This window comes from Lathamus discolor, chromosome 1 (genome assembly GCF_037157495.1).
Source record: "Lathamus discolor isolate bLatDis1 chromosome 1, bLatDis1.hap1, whole genome shotgun sequence".
Lineage (NCBI taxonomy): Eukaryota > Metazoa > Chordata > Aves > Psittaciformes > Psittacidae > Lathamus > Lathamus discolor.
Genome location: NC_088884.1, coordinates 73,339,030 through 73,358,919, shown reverse-complemented (window position 1 = coordinate 73,358,919; position 19,890 = coordinate 73,339,030). Strand labels below are relative to the sequence as shown.

General features: G+C 43.3%; 1 protein-coding gene across 5 annotated transcripts; it reads right to left on the bottom strand.

Moving 5' to 3' along the window:
• Window positions 1-400: 400 nt before the first annotated feature.
• On the bottom strand, window positions 401-19,178 carry NFYB (nuclear transcription factor Y subunit beta). Of its 5 annotated transcripts, none has more exons than XM_065679957.1 (7): window positions 19,071-19,178; window positions 9,321-9,414; window positions 8,714-8,844; window positions 6,679-6,876; window positions 3,526-3,604; window positions 2,287-2,366; window positions 401-2,104 (listed from the first exon to the last, which is right to left on the bottom strand). In XM_065679957.1, the coding sequence occupies exons 2-7, from the start codon at window positions 9,412-9,414 to the stop codon at window positions 2,072-2,074; spliced, it is 615 nt and encodes a 204-aa protein (XP_065536029.1). In that variant the 5' UTR covers window positions 19,071-19,178; the 3' UTR covers window positions 401-2,071. The 5 variants fall into 5 exon arrangements, with proteins under 5 accessions (XP_065536029.1, XP_065536038.1, XP_065536020.1 ...); XM_065679966.1 differs by lacking the exon at window positions 19,071-19,178 and adding an exon at window positions 18,850-18,986; XM_065679948.1 differs by lacking the exon at window positions 19,071-19,178 and adding an exon at window positions 18,822-18,844.
• Window positions 19,179-19,890: the final 712 nt, after the last annotated feature.

Genomic DNA, 19,890 nt, shown 5'->3' with positions numbered 1-19,890 from the left:
ATAGTTGTGCTATTACTTCTACATACGTGTTTTCAGGAAGTGAATGAGTTGGCTGCAGTTTTGTCCCTGAACCTCACAGGACAAGAGGGAGAAGACAAAATTAAGTCAAAGCAGCATGAGCTCCTTTGCTCCCAATCGTGTGTAAACCACAAACTCAAAACACTTCAGCCTCACAGGAAATGGCACTCTGAAACATGCAGCTTGTTTCAAGCAAGTACAACAGGTGACCTCAGCCCCCTTTCTGCACATCCAACTGCCAAATCTCTCCTGGCTTCTCCTTAGCTGAGATCACAGCTTTTTTCCATTGCAAATCTGGGAGCATTGAGAACAGGGTATGATGGCCTGAAATAAACGCAATAGAACCATAGAATACAAACAGAAGGGGCTCATGTAGGGATGGTGTTATTCATTTTTACATTTAATGAATAAAAACTTCATTTGTTCAGTCATAGCTGCTGAAGAGTCACAGACTGCCACAAAACCCAAACATCTGTCCAGATTGCCACGGAATACACTGCATCACCTCCCGAGGCTCTGCCAGCATGATGCTGATTTGTAAGAGACACTGTTCAAATCTGCATACATAAAACCGGCGTTTAGTAGAGAATTGGCTATTCCAGGCTTCCAGGATGCCTTAGTTTAAGCTGTGTTTCCAATATTAAACTGTTACTTTAGAAAAGTGAAAAAAAAAAGAAAAAAGAAAAAGACATAACCAGCAAGAAATTAAATGGCAACAGATTCAAGGTGTGGTTGCTTAAATTAATGACAGATATGTGGATAGTTATTATATTACATTTCAGTTCACTGCAAACAGTAAAAATATCAGAGGTCCCCAAATTCATTCTGAATAAGATATATTACTAAAACCACTACCCCTATCCTACCAGGCTAAGACATTGCATCTAACAAAATTACCCTCCCAAGTATTAAAGAAACAGCAATGTTACTAAGGACAGCTCACTAAATATACAGACCTACACTACCTAGGTAGAGTTTATTGCAAAACCAGAAACCAGAAGTCTGTCTTCCATTTTGGATTTGTACCACTTGCTCAGGTTTCAGTCGCTCACACACACGCACGCAGCCTGTGCACGGAAAGTCGCTAACACACTTGAGTTCCCACAGGCTCGCAAGAACCCTTAAAACATCTCAGTAAAAAGTTAAAATGAGATCTTTTACCACAAGGACTATAAAATCCCTCCCTCCCCCACTACCCCGTGAATTTCTAAAGTTCCGGATTCTAAAAACTATACATAAAAAAGGAAAAGTTATTTCAGTAGCACAAAGACTACCTTAAATATATCAAATAAGTCTAAAGAGAGTTGATGCAACTGAAAAGTAATAAATGAAGACCTGCATCACACATAGTGTTTTCATCAACACTGTTGATAAGCTCCAAGTCTCTAAATGTAGTAGAGCATTGGTTGGTTTTGATTCACTTTTAATTCTGAAGTTACATTAAAAAACAAAAACAAAACAAAAAGCAGTTGTAGCAATTCTGCACTCCTAAGTTCATGAGGAAAACGTCCCTTTCAAAATCTCAATAAATATGCTGACATGTAAGGTTAGTTGAGGTTGTCATGCAAGATAAGGTACATAACCAAGACCAACTCAATCTTTATAATAAAGGCAACTTGCATTCAAAAATGAATTTTACCCTTACCATTTTATTCAAAGGGTAAACATGAATTAACCCAGCTGTTTACCTGAATTACAAAAGTAACATGATTCAATATGAAAATAAGAAACTGTCTACAAATCTCTGACAGTAATAAATTGCAATATACAATGCATACAGGAGTTATACAGAGCAACAAACTCTTGTACAAAACAAAAATACTTTAATACCTTTAAAATCCAATTTTTTTCTTTTTTTTTTTTTTTTTTTTAAATCATCATGAAAAAGATTTGAGTCAGAACTCACACCTCAATTAGTCAAGCTTCCGGTAGCTACATTACAGCTATTTAATATACAAAGAGATAAATCTCTTCCAGTCATTAAACCTGCCTCTTCGTTAAGAGTTGCACAGCTTTCCTGTCTCATGTTCCCAGATACAAAGTTTTCTTCAGATCATGAGAACTGGATTTGTTGAACACCAGAGATCTAGAGAAAGAAAAGGCAGGCTTGCATTATTTTCTGAAACTGAATTGTCACAGTGTTGGAATGTCATGACAACCACCACCAAGGGACTAAATTAAATCCATTCTCATCTTTCAGAGCAGGGCAGCTGAATTAGCATCGGAATTTCAGCAGCAGAAGGGAGAGTAGAGGATGGGATATGGTACCTGTTGATATGATGTTGTGTAGACCATAACATTTTGCTGTTGGCCGTCTGTAGTTATTAAGCCTGCTGGCAACTGGTTAGCTGAAAGAAAAAGCATTTTAAGAAAGTTAGATGGGAGCTTCAGGATATACAGTGACAGGACAAGGGGGAAAGGCTTTAAACTGAAAGAAGGTAGGTTTCGAGTAGATATTAGGAAGAAGTTCTTCACTGTGAGGGTGGTGAGGCACTGGCACAGGTTGCCCAGAGAAGCTGTGGCTGCCCCATCCCTGACAGTGTTCAAGGCCAGGTTGGACAGGGCTTGGAGCAACCTGCTCTAGTGGAAGGTGTCCCTGCCTATGGCAGGGGGCTGGAACCGGATGAGCTTTAAGGTGCCTTTCAACCCAAACCATTCTATGATTCTACGATAATTCGCGTAAGTGAATATGGATAAGAGTTTTCTATTTGCACTGCCTCATCTTTTATCAGATGTTTGAAAAACTAAATCTTGTCAGTAGATATGACTAGAGCTGCACATCCTAATTCTTCTTGTATTGACTGACTTCAAGATTACCAGCCCATAACTTTTAAAAGCCAAGGCAAAGACTACATCCAAGAATCCAGCATCAACAAAACCAACACAAAGTCCCAACATCTGTCAGGCTTCCATTCACAGTAGAAGAAGAAAAACTAGTGAATGCATATGATGCTACTTGCCCTACATCTTTTATTTGCCAATCTGTGCAGTCTTTTGAATATAAGAAATACCAAGTGTTTTAGAATTATACAAAAATTACATTCTTCTCTGGCTAATTTGATAAATTATCAAAGACAAGCTCAAGTCATGGAGTTTATTTTACTTCCCCCCCCCCCAACAGTCTTGCAAGTAGAACAAATGTGGCTTAGATACGTAGCTACTAGAGGTGGGTAGAGTTTGCACCTTTCACTACAACCTGTATTTATGTGTAGAGAAAAATACTGGCACTAACGTATGCACTTATCTTCCACAGTTGACATGAGCTTTTGCTAGAGTGGCATCACTTATCACTATAGCTCCTCATTCTGATCATGAATTCTACTGACTTGGAGGGGTTTATGTTAGCACATGTTATCTTTCAGACATCTGGAATGAAAATCTCAGCAGATCAAAGGTGTAACATGCAGGAAGTACAAGATGGATTCCTCAGGTAAGAATTCTGATGTCTAAAGGGACTGTTTTTAATACATTACTACTACATCTTTTATAAAAACAAGTATTACTTACTAAATGCTTCCTCTGTGAGCTCCTCACTTAGACCGTCCCCAGCTGTAACTGTTCCAATTCCCTTTTCTCCTTTCATTGCCTGGAGAGGGGGGGAAATAGTAAAATAAAGAGTTTGTGTTAGAGTACAGTTGTATTAAGATTGTTTTCAAACCCCAAAAGGTCTAGCCAAGGTTTGGAACTTGCAGAGGAGCCACTGTGCAGTAGCTGGAGTTTGAAATCCAAGACCTGTGAAACTCTATGAGATTTAAGAACATGCATAAAACAAGGATGTATGAAGGGTGTTTTTCATCTTAGCCATACTCCTAAGAAACAGGAACTCTGCAAACTAGGATTGTGTAGATTCTAAGAAAGGCTTTCACCTTCTAAGGAAAGTCAAATATCTGCAGTAGTCCAGAAGGAGCAGTTAGGAACATTGACAAGAAATCACAGAATCTCAGTACTAATGAGAATGTGCAACATTTGCTTACCAGCCATGTGCAAGTGCCATCATCACACAACTAACAGTTGGCATTTAAAACCAAGATACTGGATTTCTTTTCCCACATCAAGGACTACAGCCAGAAAAGATATCGGCACAGAAAGCCAAAGCTTCCAGTCATCTGCATGCAGTTTTACAAGTATGAAGTTTGATGCTCTATGCTATTATGTAAGAACATCCAAGAAAATAATACAAGCATAAAAAGTATTCTCTGAAACTATTTGATGCAGACTAAATACTACAAATCAGAAATACTTCACTATGTATGGTACCCTGAAGACAAAACTAGCTGGAATGGAGGTTTAAAACTGATGAGCAAAACCATCCAATCCATCCATCCATTTAAATCCCAATCCCGCCACTCTGCCACTACGGCATATTTATCTGTGAAAATGGTCACTTACAGACCCACTTCAGGCTTCTCCAGAAGTACTGAAACTAGTCAGGCACTCCTTTACATTTTTAATGAAAGCACATAGAGCACTTTAATGTCATGTGCAACTGCCATACAGAACTGGAAAAGGACAGCACAAGGCAGTACTTCCAATTTAGAGATTACACCTGCTGTTAGCCAGTTATCACAGCAGATGACTTCCTGGGAAGGAGGAAGCTTCAAGTGCTATCAGCAACTTAATCATCATTAGTGAGTCTGACCTCATTAATTAAACAACTTCAGTTTACAGAACAAAGTCTGAAGAGCATCTCTATCTACAGCACTGCCAATTGAGACATGCCTGCTTCACCCATGCCAGTAGAGCCAAGCAGCCATACCAGAAAAGTGATCCACATTAAAAACAAATAAAATTTATAGAATCATAGAATACTTGCTTTAATTTTTACATCCCCCCCCCCCCCCGATTTTTTTTATACCTGAACAACATCTTCACAGAATCACAGAATCACAGAATCCCAAGGGTTGGAAGGGACCTAAAAAGATCATCTAGTCCAACCCCCCTGCAAGAGCAGGGTAACCTACAGTACATCACACAGGAACTTGTCCAGGCGGGCCTTGAATATCTCCAGTGTAGGAGACTCCACAACCCCCCTGGGCAACCTGTTCCAGTGCTCTGTCACTCTTACAGTAAAGAAGTTCTTCCTGATGTTAACGTGGAACTTCCTATGTTCCAGTTTACACCCATTGCCCCTTGTCCTATCACTGGATATCACTGAAAAAAGCCTAGCTCCATCATCCTGACACCTACCCTTTACATATTTGTAAACATTGATGAGGTCACCCCTCAGTCTCCTCTTCTCCAAGCTAAAGAGACCCAGCTCCCTCAGCCTCTCCTCATAAGGGAGATGTTCCACTCCCTTAATCATCTTTGTGGCTCTGCGCTGGACTCCTTCAAGCAATTCCCTGTCCTTCTTGAACAGAGGGGCCCAGAACTGGACGCAATATTCCAGATGCGGCCTCACCAAGGCTGAGTAGAGGGGGAGGAGAACCTCTCTTGACCTACTAACCACTCCCTTTCTAATGCACCCTAAGATGCCATTTGCCTTCTTGGCCACAAGAGCACATTGCTGGCTCATGGTCATCCTCCTATCCACCAGGACCCCCAGGTCCCTTTCCCCTTCACTACTTTCCAGCAGGTCAACCCCCAACCTGTACTGGTACATGGGGTTGTTCTTCCCCAGATGCAAGACTCTACACTTGCCCTTGTTAAATTTCATCAAGTTTCTCCCCGCCCAACTCTCCAGCCTGTCCAGGTCTCGCTGAATGGCAGCACAGTCCTCTGGTGTGTCAGCCACTCCTCCCAGTTTTGTGTCATCAGCAAACTTGCTGAGGGTGCACTCAGTTCCCTCATCCAGGTCATTGATGAAAATATTAAACAGCACCGGTCCCAGCACCGACCCCTGAGGAACTCCACTAGTCACAGACCTCCAGCTAGATTCTGCGCCATTGACCACAACTCTCTGCCTTCTTCCTTTCAACCAGTTCTCGATCCACCTCACTACTTGATCGTCAAGCCCACACTTCCTCAGGACTATGAGGAAGAGAGGTCACTGGATAAAAATACCTTTGATTTGTTTGGTTAAATCTGATATCTGATGTTCTGAGATAGAACAACACCAGAGTGGAGGAGCAAGTAAGCATAATTCTCTTTGGTCTCCAGACAGGAGGTGAGGGGTGGGGGGCAGACCAGAACAAAAAACCCAACCAGAAGCAACTTCTTTTTGAAGAGGTTTAAAATGCTAAAAGTGCGGGGTGGGGGGGGGGAAGTCACTTTGTGCTAGAGACAGAGAGGTTTCCATGTGAATCATTATTCCTACGTGAGAAAAACTGCTTTTTCTTTTACATATCTGAAGCCCAGACAAAGCCCGGACAAACACAAGGCATTAGCCTAGCTCCTCAGAGAATGCTGTCTAGAACAGTTTCATTGATTGAACCCGAAGATTGAATTAAGTACTCTAAATAGGCACCTTTAAAGAGTGATTTACTACCAGCAATATATTAGAGCATTTATTCAGTTGAAAGCTTTAGAACTTTGAATCTGCAAGTCTAATAAAAATGCTTACTTACTCCTTTTTCTCTATATATCCTCTGGAATGCTTTTAAACATTACATTAGTCCTTGACAATAGCTGTGAGATATTATATACTATTACGATGACAAGGAGCTAATGATAAACACAACCAGGTTAAATAAATGAGGAAATACTTAAGAATATACCAACCTCTCTGAATTTTTGGAGGTATAATTTTAAAGGTTCAACATAGCTGTCAAACCCCAAGGTAGACATGGCAAAGAGAATATCCTCTCCATTGATGGTCTTTCTTTTCTCTTGGTGACACCTCTCGCTTGCTTCTGATGTTATAAAGCTGATGAATTCACTTACACACTCTTGCACGCATTCCTTTGCATCCTTAGCAATCTAGTAAGGAAATAGTATCATAAAATGATTAATCAAGATGCAAGAGAATTTATTAAAAAAGCAAAATGCAAAGAATACACTAGATAATAGGGAAATATCTCCAAACCTGATGGCAATACCCATCTAGGCAACACCTGCATGTGAGGGAACCACTGGATGTCATCACTGCTCTATGTAAGCAGAGCTGCAACATGAAGTTTTACTATTTCAAGCAGCATGGCCAACTCCTAGGGTCTCCTGAAGTTGTATCTATGTTCTGCACAAGCTTTTACACATAGATGCATCTCAGTATTGCTTTCCTACATGTTGTCTTTAAACCTGTTCATTACAATGCCATAGCCCACTTCCATCTTCCTTTTAATAGACCCACCAGTTCCAACCAAACCCTCTGCCGTATGTTCCCACAAATTTGGCAACAAGTATTTGTATCCTGACCAGACTCAAGAACTAGAATATATGCCTAGCAGCAAGTCTCTGTAATACTTTAATATTCTGGTATAGTTTTTCCAAATGAGAATTCAAATGAAGAAAACACATACAGCCCTGGCAGGAATGAAATAAGTAAATCTGATTATGGTTTTCAGCTGGAAAAAATTAATTTACCCGACTTGACTTAAAATAACAGCAAGCATTACTCATGATTATTTGGGAAGCTGACAGGAGGCAACTGAAAGATTAAAATAATTAAGATTCTTATTCTTTACATGAGAAGAACCTGTTTGTATTTAATAAAAAATAATGAAGCAGTAATCATATGTAGAATCTTCACTAGTTCCTCTGATATTTTCAGACACATAGGGCGAGATTTTCATAAGTATTTATCAGCCAGCAGCTTCCCGTGCAGTTTTTGACAAAACCCTCCTTGATTTTGAGAGAGTCGACATCCCATATGCTAAATTCTTGAGAAAAATCTCATCTTAATCACTAAAAATTTATGACAATATGGACTGGGGAAGAGATTTTCACAGCAAAGATATAAATGGAACATGCAGATCTCCAGAGAGCCCTGAACACTAAGAAAGTACAAGCAGATGCAAGTAAATTATGTCTTGCTTCTATTTAGAGTGATCTCAAGAAAAAAAAAATAAAACAGCTTTAGCTAGAGGAAACGTTACTGGGGCAAGAATTGTATTGGAATACAATAGGGAAACAGCAAGTAACAGGAGCCCTGCGAAGGTTTCAGATAAACAGGTAGAACAGTCAAATGCTTATACTATCACCAGCTCAACAGAATGGATTAAAAAGCCTATTCTTAGTAGTAGGAAATACAAAACAAGTCCTTCAATATCTGCCTTATGTTATACATTGTATACAGCAGACTTTTTAAGTCATTTTGGCATTTGGATATATGTGAAGATGTGGGTGATGAAAGACTAACCATTCTCTTTTCTTCAGGATGAGGACTGGGTTTTTTCGGTTCACTCGATAAGTGAACCAAATGGCTCATTTATTCCAAATGTTACGCATCTCAATAAATGCAGATTAAATTTCATAAGAGATAAGCGCATAGAAAATACTCTTACTGACACAGGATCGTCACCAAGTCTGACCCATTATGACAATTTCAGAGAACACATCTTAGAAAAAGAAAGCCCTTGAAAGCCCTATCCAGAACACTGTTCTGATTAATTACTGCAGCTACTAAAAGCTTTCAGAAACCTAAGAAAAATGGACACAGTCTCAATCACCTCCTGCTCAGATTTTTGTTTTCTTTTGTAAGGCTTTTCTCCAATAAACCAGGATCATTTAAAAAAATATGCTGTTTTACCAGCTCAAGTTCAGGCAGAGGAAGGAGTAAAATTCATTAATATGCTTTCTTTACAGACAAGGGTATTACCTTTCCTGTCTGAGGTATGGCATTTTTCATTATCCTTGCCACATTTGCAATTGGAAGATATATATCTTGTTCTCTGAAACTCTCTTTTGAGCCATTTGTATCTTCATGATCATTCATGCTGTCCTCTGTGTCTAATGAAATAAAGAAAAGTTAGCACAAATTGTATTTGACAGACAGCAAGCAATAATTAAGTCAGTTTAAAATCTTACACTGAAGGATGAAGACCTTTGAAAGCACAGTGTATTAGCATTGTAGAAATAGTTTTAAAAATAGATGGAACACCACGGTACCTTCATGGTTGTTCCATATCATCTTTAGCACATTATGCACAGAAGTACACACGGCTGAACAGCAAGCATTCTTAATGTTATGTCTAAATAGAAATTGTTCCCTAGAACAGATTTTTTTTTGTCATGACCTCAAAGGACTCTGTGTCAACACTGAAAAATCAAACCCCCACCTTTAGACAGCAGAGAAATTGCTTCATACAGTCAGGCATAAAAGAATACAATTGCAAATTCTTACCTTGAGAGGACAGACTATAAGAACTAGAAGCATATATACACATGCACACAGAAATAGCAGTGTTTACTGTAACATTTCTTACCATCATGAGGCTGTATCACATAGTGACTGCCACCAATGTAATCTCCAGCAATTCCTAACTGAGAAGCATCCGTTGTGGAGCTATCACCATCCATCTACAAACAGAAGAAACCAACCTTTCAGGTATGTTTGTTACACCAGTAAGTGCAGCTATTGTTTAAAAAACAGCACTCTAATCAATGTAGAACTATAAGACTAACTAACACAAAGCATAAATATTTTGTCATTTGAGAACAGTATCCCCTCTCTTGTTACTAAGCTTTACTGACAGTGGAAATGGTCAAACTGTTTTGCGATGCTTCCCCCAAAATTCAGCCATGCACAGAAATATTTGGTTCATGCAGCACGTGTGTAGCAATCTTCTGTTGTTCCTGTGACAGTCACATGAACAGGTTGAGGCATGTTTCTCCAAGCAGCCCTAAAAACCTACACAAGCCTGCTGTTCACTGAATGCTTTACCTACAATTATTACAGACTGCCATCCTTCACTCACCATCGCCCTCCACTCAAAACACCTTTTGTCAAGCCCACTGACAAGCTTATACTAGCCAGACCTGTATCCACATCCTCATTCTCCTGAGGCACTAGCCACTCCTAGACACCTTCTGAGTTGTGTTTTCCTTTGCTTTTCTTGGTCCCACCCTACCCTGCTCCTCTGGGCATCCTCCAGTGCTCCTCTCACAATGTTCTGACATAACGGCCAATAAGTATTTTCTTTCAGGCTTTAGAGACAGGGTCACAGTAATTTCAATGCCAGGAGAAAGAGGGAAGCCAAAATAGCCAGTACTTCCCTCCCCACTTAGAGACCTTTTGTCCTGGGAGGCATCGAATATGTTTCAGCTAGAGAGGTCTGGGAGAAGCCTGCCTACCCCCTTTCAAATAGGGCAAAACTAGCAAAACCAGCAGGGGTTTGCTGGTTAAGCGTCAACATTTTCTAGGTTATCTACTTAGTGAAGAAGAGGCCTCCAAACAGGGGCTGTGGTCCAGAGGCTCCTCAGCAGCCTGCTGGAGACACTTGGAGACATCACATGTATTGCACTTCATTCTGTGGAGGTAAAAGATGTGAAGATGCCTCCCACCCTCCTTGGAAGTTCACACCTCTTCAGTACTTCCCATAACATCAATCCAACACATCAATGCCTTTGGCATCCACATTTTGCCACCATACACAACACGCAGATACACATGCATTCTTGTAACAGCAAATGCTTCAGCCCATGTAATGTGTTACCATATGAAAGTCTGGGTTTTTTTTTTTTTTTTACAAAAGTAACAGATTTCCCTAAACGCTATCAGCAGGTAGAAAGCTTAGACCTATAAAAGTCATGGCAGACAATAGTTCCACTTTCCAAGAGGCTATGTTAGCAACGCTAATGTAAGCCTGAATTCAAGTCTCCAGCCTTTTGAAACTTCCGGACAATGCTCTTTCCTCCAGTTGCAGGTGTCTAGAGAATTAGTGTATTAAAAATAAACTTTTGCAGAACATTTAGCTCCCGTGCTTTTTGTCACGTAAGGTGGTATCTTGGCAGTCATGTGCTTTAGTAAATGCTTCTTTCGGAGAGAAGGAATACTGCAAAAATGAGTGAGGCAGAAGGGGTCCCCAGCACATGCCAACTCTTCCAACACTGGCACATAAATACGAAGATATTCTTGAATGCATTTAGATACACAGCACCAGATTCACCTTTGCCCTAAATTTTCTTGCCTAGGTTTACCATTAAACAATTCCACTAGCATATGCTTATCTATCTGTTGGCTAGCAAATCACCTCTTCCATTCCCATCCTACACTTCATACAGTTCTGTCTCTGGACCAGCCCTTCCCACTCCAGCTGTTCCTGACAAGGGCAGCCAGCCTCACTGACAAGCTGCACCCACAGCCCCACGGGAGGCAGAACCCCACTCCATTCACTCCCTGACCTACACCAGCTGTGCAGGTACCCTGGTGTCCTTGTAAAGCAACCTCTGTCCCAAAGGGTCGCATGGCCACTGCCGGTGGGACCATGCAGCTCGCTTCTTTCCACAACCATTAGCCTCAAGAGCGAAAGGGAGCAAGAGAGAAAGGGAGGAAGGGAAAAACAATCTCGTGCTATTTTTATACCTACACAGAAATATGAGCAATTTAACCTCTCTCTACTCTGCACTTTGTGGCCACAGGGTTGGGTTTTGCTTTCAAACCTTCAGGCAACACCCAGCGCTACACATCTGTGGCTACACGGCCACAGATGCGCAAGTAACCTGAGCACTGCTCACATCATTCAGAGCAATACAACAGCTGGACATAGCCCTAGGAGCTGCTTAAGAGAAAGGAAAACCTCTTCCACATCTGCCACCTCTTCATCATACAAATTATTATGCACACAGTGCTTTTCTTAACATCACTTCTGGTCCCTTTTGATGGGCTTTTGTAAATCAGTTTCGCTTCCTCCAGAGCAGCTCTGTCCAACGGAAGGGGAACATTTCAGACATGTACCAATTTTCACGTAAATTTGCTGCCTGCATTTTGCACTCTTTGTTGGGCAATCTAACTTTGATATTCAATTTTCCAAAGGGTCTGCAGTTTGCTTAGTCAGCTCATTGTAATTACAAGGATATCAGAATTCTGCATGTCAGGATCACCCAAACTGACATCACCCACCATTAAGAGTTGTACCCCTCTTTCCCTTTTGAAGCAATTAACATTCTGCAGCCTGATAAATCCCAAAATCAAGTTAGGATTTTCTGGCAGTCTTGTTCTCAGTCTCAGCTGTCTGATCCCTACTAGAATTTAACTTGGAATTAGGGTCTCTTCCAACTGTGTTAAATTTACTCAGCCCCAGTACTATTTTAAATGCCTTAAGGTTTCTTCCCCTCTCCTTTTTTCAGTCTCCTATGAAACCTTATCTTCCAAAAGGTTTTCTTTCTCCAGGATTCCAATATTCTTCTTCAATTTCTGCAGTGATGTGATAATTCACTGGTTTCTGCTCACCCATTCTGCAGGCTACCCCATCTGAATCTTTATTGCCAAGACCCAGCAGTATTACTGAAGAAACCATCTTGCTTTCATTAGCTCAGCTCACCTTCAAAAGACATTTCCTGCTCCAATCTCTTTTAAACCTCTGCTGCATCTGTAGACAGTTTTGGCCATATTAGACTGATGTATCCTCAAGGTATTATATTTGCTTTTATCTTTTTCTGTGTGCACATTTCCAAATCTGCCTACAGCATGTGTTATTTCACAATTAGTGAGAACTTGAGTGGAAGCTTATTGTGAATTAAAAGAGTGATGACCAAAATCAACAGGAAAAAAAAACTGCAAAAGAAAAAGGCAGATCTGCCTCAGATAAAAAAAAAATAACAAAAAAAAAACCCCAGGCACTGACAGCTTGACATCAACTGAAATAAATTCTATATGTATTACTTTAAGAAAGATTTTTAACTGCCAGAACAACCTTGGGACAGAGGATTACAGACAGTGTAACACCTTTCTGCATAATGCTTAGCATAACCCAGTCCTAATCCAGGATCACAGGATAATTCAGGTTAAAAGGGGCCTCGGGAGACCTCTTGTCCAACCCCTGCTCAAAGCAGGGCCAGATCCCAGCAGGCTGCTAAGGGCTTTATCCAGCCCTGAAGACCTTCACAGACAGAGCCTTCCCAGCCACACTGCAAGCCCCCTTCCACAGCTTGGCTGGCCTCATGGTGAGGAAAGGAGTGGCATTTTATACACAACACTGCAATCCAAGTAAGTTTTATTGAAGAATTTCAGTCAGATTTGTCATTTAAATGTACACCTAGGCATCTGAATATAGCAACTGTAATTAATATACCACCTAGTCAGCCTACTAGTATTTCTTTGAGCCTGATGGATGACACAAACACGAGCCTGCTGAAAACTGTGGTGGCTGCCATCCTACTCATCTCATAATGACCAGTTACACGTTCAAGTATTATGGTTTTAATTTTACATGTTCAAAACTCAAGCTAATCACCACATATCTGACTGCCAGCTCAGCCGGCCTGTAATACATACAACACAACGCTCAGAAAATGAGAGAACACTGCTCTTGATAGACTGTTACCAATTAATCCACCACTTTAAACAAAAAGCTCTGAAACAAACTGAACTTGCAGTGTCCCTGAAGTGAGTTAAAAAATGCAGCAGTCCAATGTAGCATAGAAACACCCTGCCTACAGTAACTGCAGTCACTGGGAGAGTGAAGGACAACTCTTAAACTAGCATATTTAGTAGGAAGAGCTACTTCTTTGGACTGAATTAGACGCTAAATTTCATGAACAGGCAGAGTCCTTGGAGATATAATCCTACAGGGTTCAGATGGGCAAGAACTCTCAGATTTTGCTTTAGCCCCTGGAGTACCTATTTGCAGATTCTCTATCCCACTAACAGAGCAGCTTCAGCATGCAGCCATTGCAATCTCTTTTAATCAAGACAGCATCTCCTACACATGTGCTGCAACCGAATCACATGAGGAAGAGGTCTTCCAATATGTTGGTCTAGTAGCACGTACTGCAGACATTTATCTGCAAGAAGCACTTACTGCATGTTGTACATTACCCTCAAGACTTCAGGGCTAGGAAAACACTCAAGCTCTCATCCATGCATACATGAGTTGACTGAATCAAGACTGAGTGCTGAGCACATCAGAAGCGATAACAGGTTACTCTCTGAAGTGACCATGACACCATCTGATTTTTACCAAAAATGAGGGAGAGAAACCAAATAAGCACAGAAAACTCAACTCAAATATTCCATAATACACTGCAAAAAGCACCCAAATTCAGAGCAGCAGCACAAAGTTACCTGGTAGTAACTTTTTGTTTGTGGGTTTGTTTCTTTGGCTGTTGTTGGTTTGGGATTTGTTTTGTTTGTGTATCTCTAATGATAAAGAATATTGCTAGGAATATACAAATTAATGGATCCAGGGAAATTAACCTGAGAAATATGTTAAAATAGAAACCTTTCAGATCAAGGGCATCAAAGAAATTTCAGCACTAAGATGCAAGTGAATGAACATACAGCTTTACACAGACATCTGCTAGAAAAATTTCTGGAGGATGCTTAAAAAAAAAAAAAAAAAGAAAGATGCTCCTGTCTGCTACCCACAACCCAGTCTGTTCCTAGAACACATCTATACTGAATTAATAAAACCTCAGTATCTCAAAGTAAATCTTGCACCCTGTTTAATCTGAGGAGCTCTCTTAAATGAGCAGTATCAGTAGCCCAGCTAAATGACAACCAAACAACATAAGCCCAGACCTGCTAGCACTGAGGAGAGAAAGGGTCTAAAACTTAGATCAGTAAAAAGGGCAGTAGTAGAATCAAAGATTGTGTCTTCAGAGTGAGGAATTTATTTTGCAGTGATTTGCAAAACTGACCTTGCAAGTGCAACTAAAAGCCTTGTGTGATTTAAGTACTTCACACATCATTTATCCATCCTATTTCCCAAAACTGCTACCCAGCAAGAGGGACTGCAGAAAATTCCATGCAATGATCTGAAGCACTTGGTACACTTTCCATACACCTGTCCCTGCCACAGAAGCAAGAAGAGAAATATAGCTGTAGGTAGTAACCACATCAGTCATCATAGATTAATTTTTATACATCTTATTACACAAGATGTAAAGCAGTAGGTAACAGTAGAAACAAAGTTTTATTTGAGCTTTCTGCACCCTCACTTGCTGTTCCTAAACAGAAATAAAGAATTTTTTATTTGAAAAAATAATGTCTATTTCCTTCAATGTTCAATGACTTCTGGAGAACCTCATTTCCCACTAAATTCTCACCTGGAAGCAAAGCAGTGTCTCCTGCAGCAAGAAACACTGATTGGTAAACATACTCATGGGACATCATTCCAGCAGAGGGAACATAGCCAAGTTAAAATAGTGAAGTTAAATAGCCAAGTTAAAACCCCTTAGCACGTTCCTAGAACACAGGTGCTGCACTGTCCCTCTCCATTTCAGACTCATCTCTCACATTCAGTGTATGCCCCCACAGCAGAATAGCATTAGGAGAAGCAGACTGAGGCTGAGAGGACCTGACAGCATCACTAAGGCTCGTTAGCATCTAGGCTGTACCAGGCTCCTTCCTCCCCCTGGACCACAGGAAGAAAACCCTTCCTTTATGAAGTCTGAACAGGGCCTTTTCACCTTTCCAGTATTATAAACTTTCTGGCTCATCTTACAAGCCCTGATGTCATCAGCCACAAGTCTCCTTCACATGGATCCAGCTGTGCTAGAGTATATGGTGTCTCCTTACCAAGCTAACTGTTCAGAAGCATGGTTAGCTGCAATTTATATGGGTAGGCTAACAATGCATATATTTTTACATCAAGTAGGAGTGGATCAGTGATACAGAGCAGGCAGGAGAAACTGAGTTTCCATGCCTTCTCTTTTTTGGCAGTAAGAGAAGCCAGAGGAAAAAAACTCAGATGAACAGAGAAATTTTGTTGCTTTTGCAGAAGCTGGAAGAGGGCAGCAGTGCTGAACAGACTGCACCAGCACCTCCACCCTCCTGCAACTCTGAAAACCCCATATTACCTTTCCATATTAAGGGTTTTATGCCTTTTTTTTTTTTTTTGTGAAGAACTGAAACTTAGCTGTTTAATTATTAAAACAGCAGTCCATAAATCCTGCCTTTCTTTTGCAAGTTGGATAACATCGGTAAATTGGTTATGGTTTTCCTTCACTGTGGCAGTATATCAAATATGCCAAGAAGCTTATTGCTCTCAAGCAACAGGGCAAGTAAGAGTTGTACAAAACCAGTTCAGACCAGGCCAGTATTTTCAGTCAGCATTATCAAATCTGTTGACACTTTGTTTTATTCTACCAATGTTATTTACACATGTTGTTTAGTATTCTATATTTGGAGTCACATTTTCTATTTTTTACAAGCATCCTGCCACTAAACCACCCATTTCCAAATACATGTTCTTCTAAAGTAATTGCAAAATTCACTACTGAAGACAAGTTTCTTTCCAAGCAAAATTTTAAAGGTGAAGTGACATTAGAGATTTGCATCTGAAAGCACTGAAGAGCCCTACAAGCCTTTTTACGATGTTAAAAAGGCAATATAACTGGCTTCAAGTTTCATATTTAATGTTTCACATCTGCACAGTACCTTGGAACAATCTTTTTCATCTCATTTCTGTACACTGCCTCCCTTCATGCAATTATTACCACAAATAAGAGATAATCTATTAAACTTTGAACTGCCTTAATTGTCAAGTATTAAAGTCTGAGGAGTAATACCCAGTATTCTTGACTTTTCAAGTGTAATTTCGTAGCTGTAAATGTTAGCAGCCAAGACCATATATATCACCCTCCCAATGCAAAGCACAGGCTGCTCACGCAGACCTCATAAATAATGATTCGGATTAAACCATCTTGGGTCCCCAAGAGAATTACAGATGGGTTCTCCCTTAACTTTGTAACTGTCATGCCACACAGTCATATAGGCCGCATAAGCAAAGACAAAACGTAATCACTGAGCTTATTGTTTAGGAACATTATGCTAATGATTATGCATAAACACTGTTTCTCCATTCCTACAAGCCAATTAAACCCAGACTGCAAATAATGCCCAAAGCAGCTCCTTCCATTTTGCTTTTCACTACTATTTTGCCTGAGCGCCTTTTGAAAAAGCTGCAATTACTTTCTTTTTTTTTTAATTGGCAATAACTTCCATCCACCAGCAACACAAGCAAAGGTTACTACATGCAAGACAGCCCATTCAAGGACTGAAATCCAGCCTTCTACATCCCTCACTGACTAGAAACAGTCAGGCCATTATTATCAATTATTTTGCCTGCACAAAAATTAGTCCAAGCACACTGGGTAGCTTTTACACGACAGCTCTTTGCAGAACAAATCTTCTTGGTTAAGCCTCAAAGAAATGGGTAAAGCTAGAAACTGACTGATTTTCTGCTGCTGTAGTACCTAGGAAGCCATCTTTAACCAGTGCATCTCAGTAACTGCAGAAACTTTACTAGAATACATGTGGGGAGGTTTAATTTTCCAGTATTATTTTCTGTGAATAACCTACCCAGCTCTCTTTACAATCACCAACTACGTAATTTCTGGATGGAGCAGTAGCTGGCACACACAGCTATGGCCAACACCACTTGCCAAACACACAACAGTTGTGTAGACATTGCAAGTGGCAAGAGTCCCATCACTCTCCTACCTGCCATGTGTGCTACAGGACAAGTCATCGATGCTGCTCGGCTGTGCCAACCGATCGATCTCACTTCCTGATTTCGTGTCCTTCAACGATGCAACAGCAGCCAGCACAGGGGCATGAGGGTGAAGCCCCTTACCTACACGAATCTTCTTTGCACCTAGCTCAACTGTGTTCGATAGACAACCTCATCTATCACGAGCCCCTGTTTCCAGCACGAGCAAACCAAAGCCTCCCCAGTTCAACAACTTTATTGTTAATCACTTTGGCCGTGATTTCCGCGCAGACGGTAACAGCCGCCGGCTCCGGTGGGATGCAGAGCCTACACACCTGAACCTGCCCGCTGCGGGAGCCTTCCGCCGGAGCGCTGCTGCAGACCCCCGCTCGGCATTCCCTCCCCGGGGCGCCGTGCCTGGTCCGGGCTGCCCGCACGGCCACCCGGCTGCTCTCACCGCATCCCGGGGCCTGACCCCACGCTCCCTACCGCTGCCAAACACCGCCGGACCTTCCAACCACATCTCGCTCCCAACGACAGCGGCGGGGCCGGCGCGCTCTCCGCCCGCTGCCCGGCTCCCGGGCCGGCAAGGGGCCGTGGGCGTGGTGGGGGCCCGGGCCCCCACTCCCGCGGCGAGGGGAGGGGGCTCGGTGGGCTGCGGCGCCGGCCGGGCAAAAACAAAGGAGAGCGGAGCCCCCTCTGCCCGAGGGCGGCGAGGCACGGCTGCCACAAAGCCGCCCCCCCGCCCGCCACGCCGCCGCGAAGACAGGCTCCGGGGCAGAGCGAGCACGGCCGGCGGGCCGGAGAGAAACCGCCGTTAAAGGGTCACGGCGACCGCCGGCCCGGCCCGGTAGAAAGCCGTGCGCCCCGCGCCTGCCTCGCCGCGACCTCAGCGAGCGGTGACGGCCGCTGAAAGCCTCGCTTGGCCCCACACCGGCGGCCGCACACCAACCGCGGGGCAGCCGCGCTCCCGTCTCCGCCTCCTACCCCCCCGCGCCTAGGCCACAAAATGGAGCCGGAGCCAGGGGGGCACCTCCTCGCACCCGGCCCCGCGGAGAAAGGGGAGCCCCGCCGGGGACAACCGCCCCGCCGGCCCTGCCCGGACCCCCGCGCTACCACCGCCTCCGCGCCCGCTCCGCCGCCTCCCCCCTGCGCTCCTCCGTCCGGGCGGCCCCCGCGCCTCCGGCCGCACAAAGAGGCGAGCGGGCGGCGGCGGGGCCCGGGGGCTGCCGCCCCCCACTTCCTGGTCCCCGCGGCGGCGGCGCGGCGGCAGCGCCGGAGCCCGGGGAGGGAGACGGACATTTCATTCGAGCCTGCAGTGGAACCGGTTACCAATCATTGGCCGGAGCCAGGCACAAACCTCCAGTGCGGCCCTGGTTGGCTCCCTCCGCAAATCGGCTGTTTGGTTGGACAGAAAATGGCTGCGAAGGAACCAGTCCCAGCGCGGAGCACCGCTTCCCGCAGCACGCCTGCCCTCCCTCCGCGCCGCCTCCCCGACACGCTCGCCGGCTCTTCCCCCCAGCGCGCTCCCTCCCTCCCGGCGGCTGTGGCCCGGCCCTGCCCGCCAGCCTTTATGCGGACCGGGGTGCTGGGCTTGGGGATGGTAGCGGGGCGCTTCCTCCGTCGTCCGGCTGAGGTGAAACCGGCTGTCCCCCGCTAAAGCGTGTAGGGTTGTTGCTGCTGTAGTGAGGCTGCTGACCAGGTGCAGCTCTTCCCCTATGATAAAGGGGACTGTAGGAGGTGGGGAGTGCGGGTGAGAGTGGCCATCCTGGCTGTGCCCAGCTGGCTTCTCCGCTTCTCCCCCATCACTTAATTGGCAGTCAGTATAGCAGGCACTTTCTTTAGAGGATTAAGAGGTTCCTCAGCTCTGTTCAAAGCACTCCTACACCTGTGTCTAGGTTCATGAGTTGAGAGGAAAACAAGTTACATCCCCCAGTGGCTTCTAGGACTCATAGACTGGCAAAGTACGATGAATAAGAGGAGGTCAATGGAGGAGGAGGATGGCCCACGGGACCTAGGCCCCAAGCAGCAGCAGAACCTTGGGTGAGAGGATCTGCGGTTCAGTGTTACCTCTTCCTCTACAGAAATAAAATCTCACTACAAACCTGGAAGGGTTGTTCCCCCCTGGTGATAGGGGGCCTAAAGCGCACGTTTCCTTTCTGCTTTTAAGACTTTGTTCTGAAGAAACACAGGCTGCTGGATGAAGATGATAGTTGGACTGACTTCTCCACCGAGATCTATAAACATGTTTTATGAAGCATTTATATGAAACACTTTGTAATCCACCAATCCTGCCATCCGCTAGAACTGGAGAGAGGGATTTTTCTTCTAGGAGAAGGCAGCCAAAGACATTCCATACGTCTGCCATCAACACGTGTATGTGCAACCTCCACAATGGAGG

Bases quoted from the DNA above. Each gene is read 5' to 3' on its own strand.
- NFYB (XM_065679957.1), bottom strand. From the start codon at position 9,414: ATGGATGGTGATAGCTCCACAACGGATGCTTCTCAGTTAGGAATTGCT. The intron at 8,845-9,320 runs GTAAGAAATGTT...TTATTTCATTAG, and splicing joins TGTGATACAGCCTCATGATG to ACACAGAGGACAGCATGAAT. The intron at 3,605-6,678 runs GTTGGTATATTC...CCCCCTCTCCAG, and splicing joins ACCTCCAAAAATTCAGAGAG to GCAATGAAAGGAGAAAAGGG.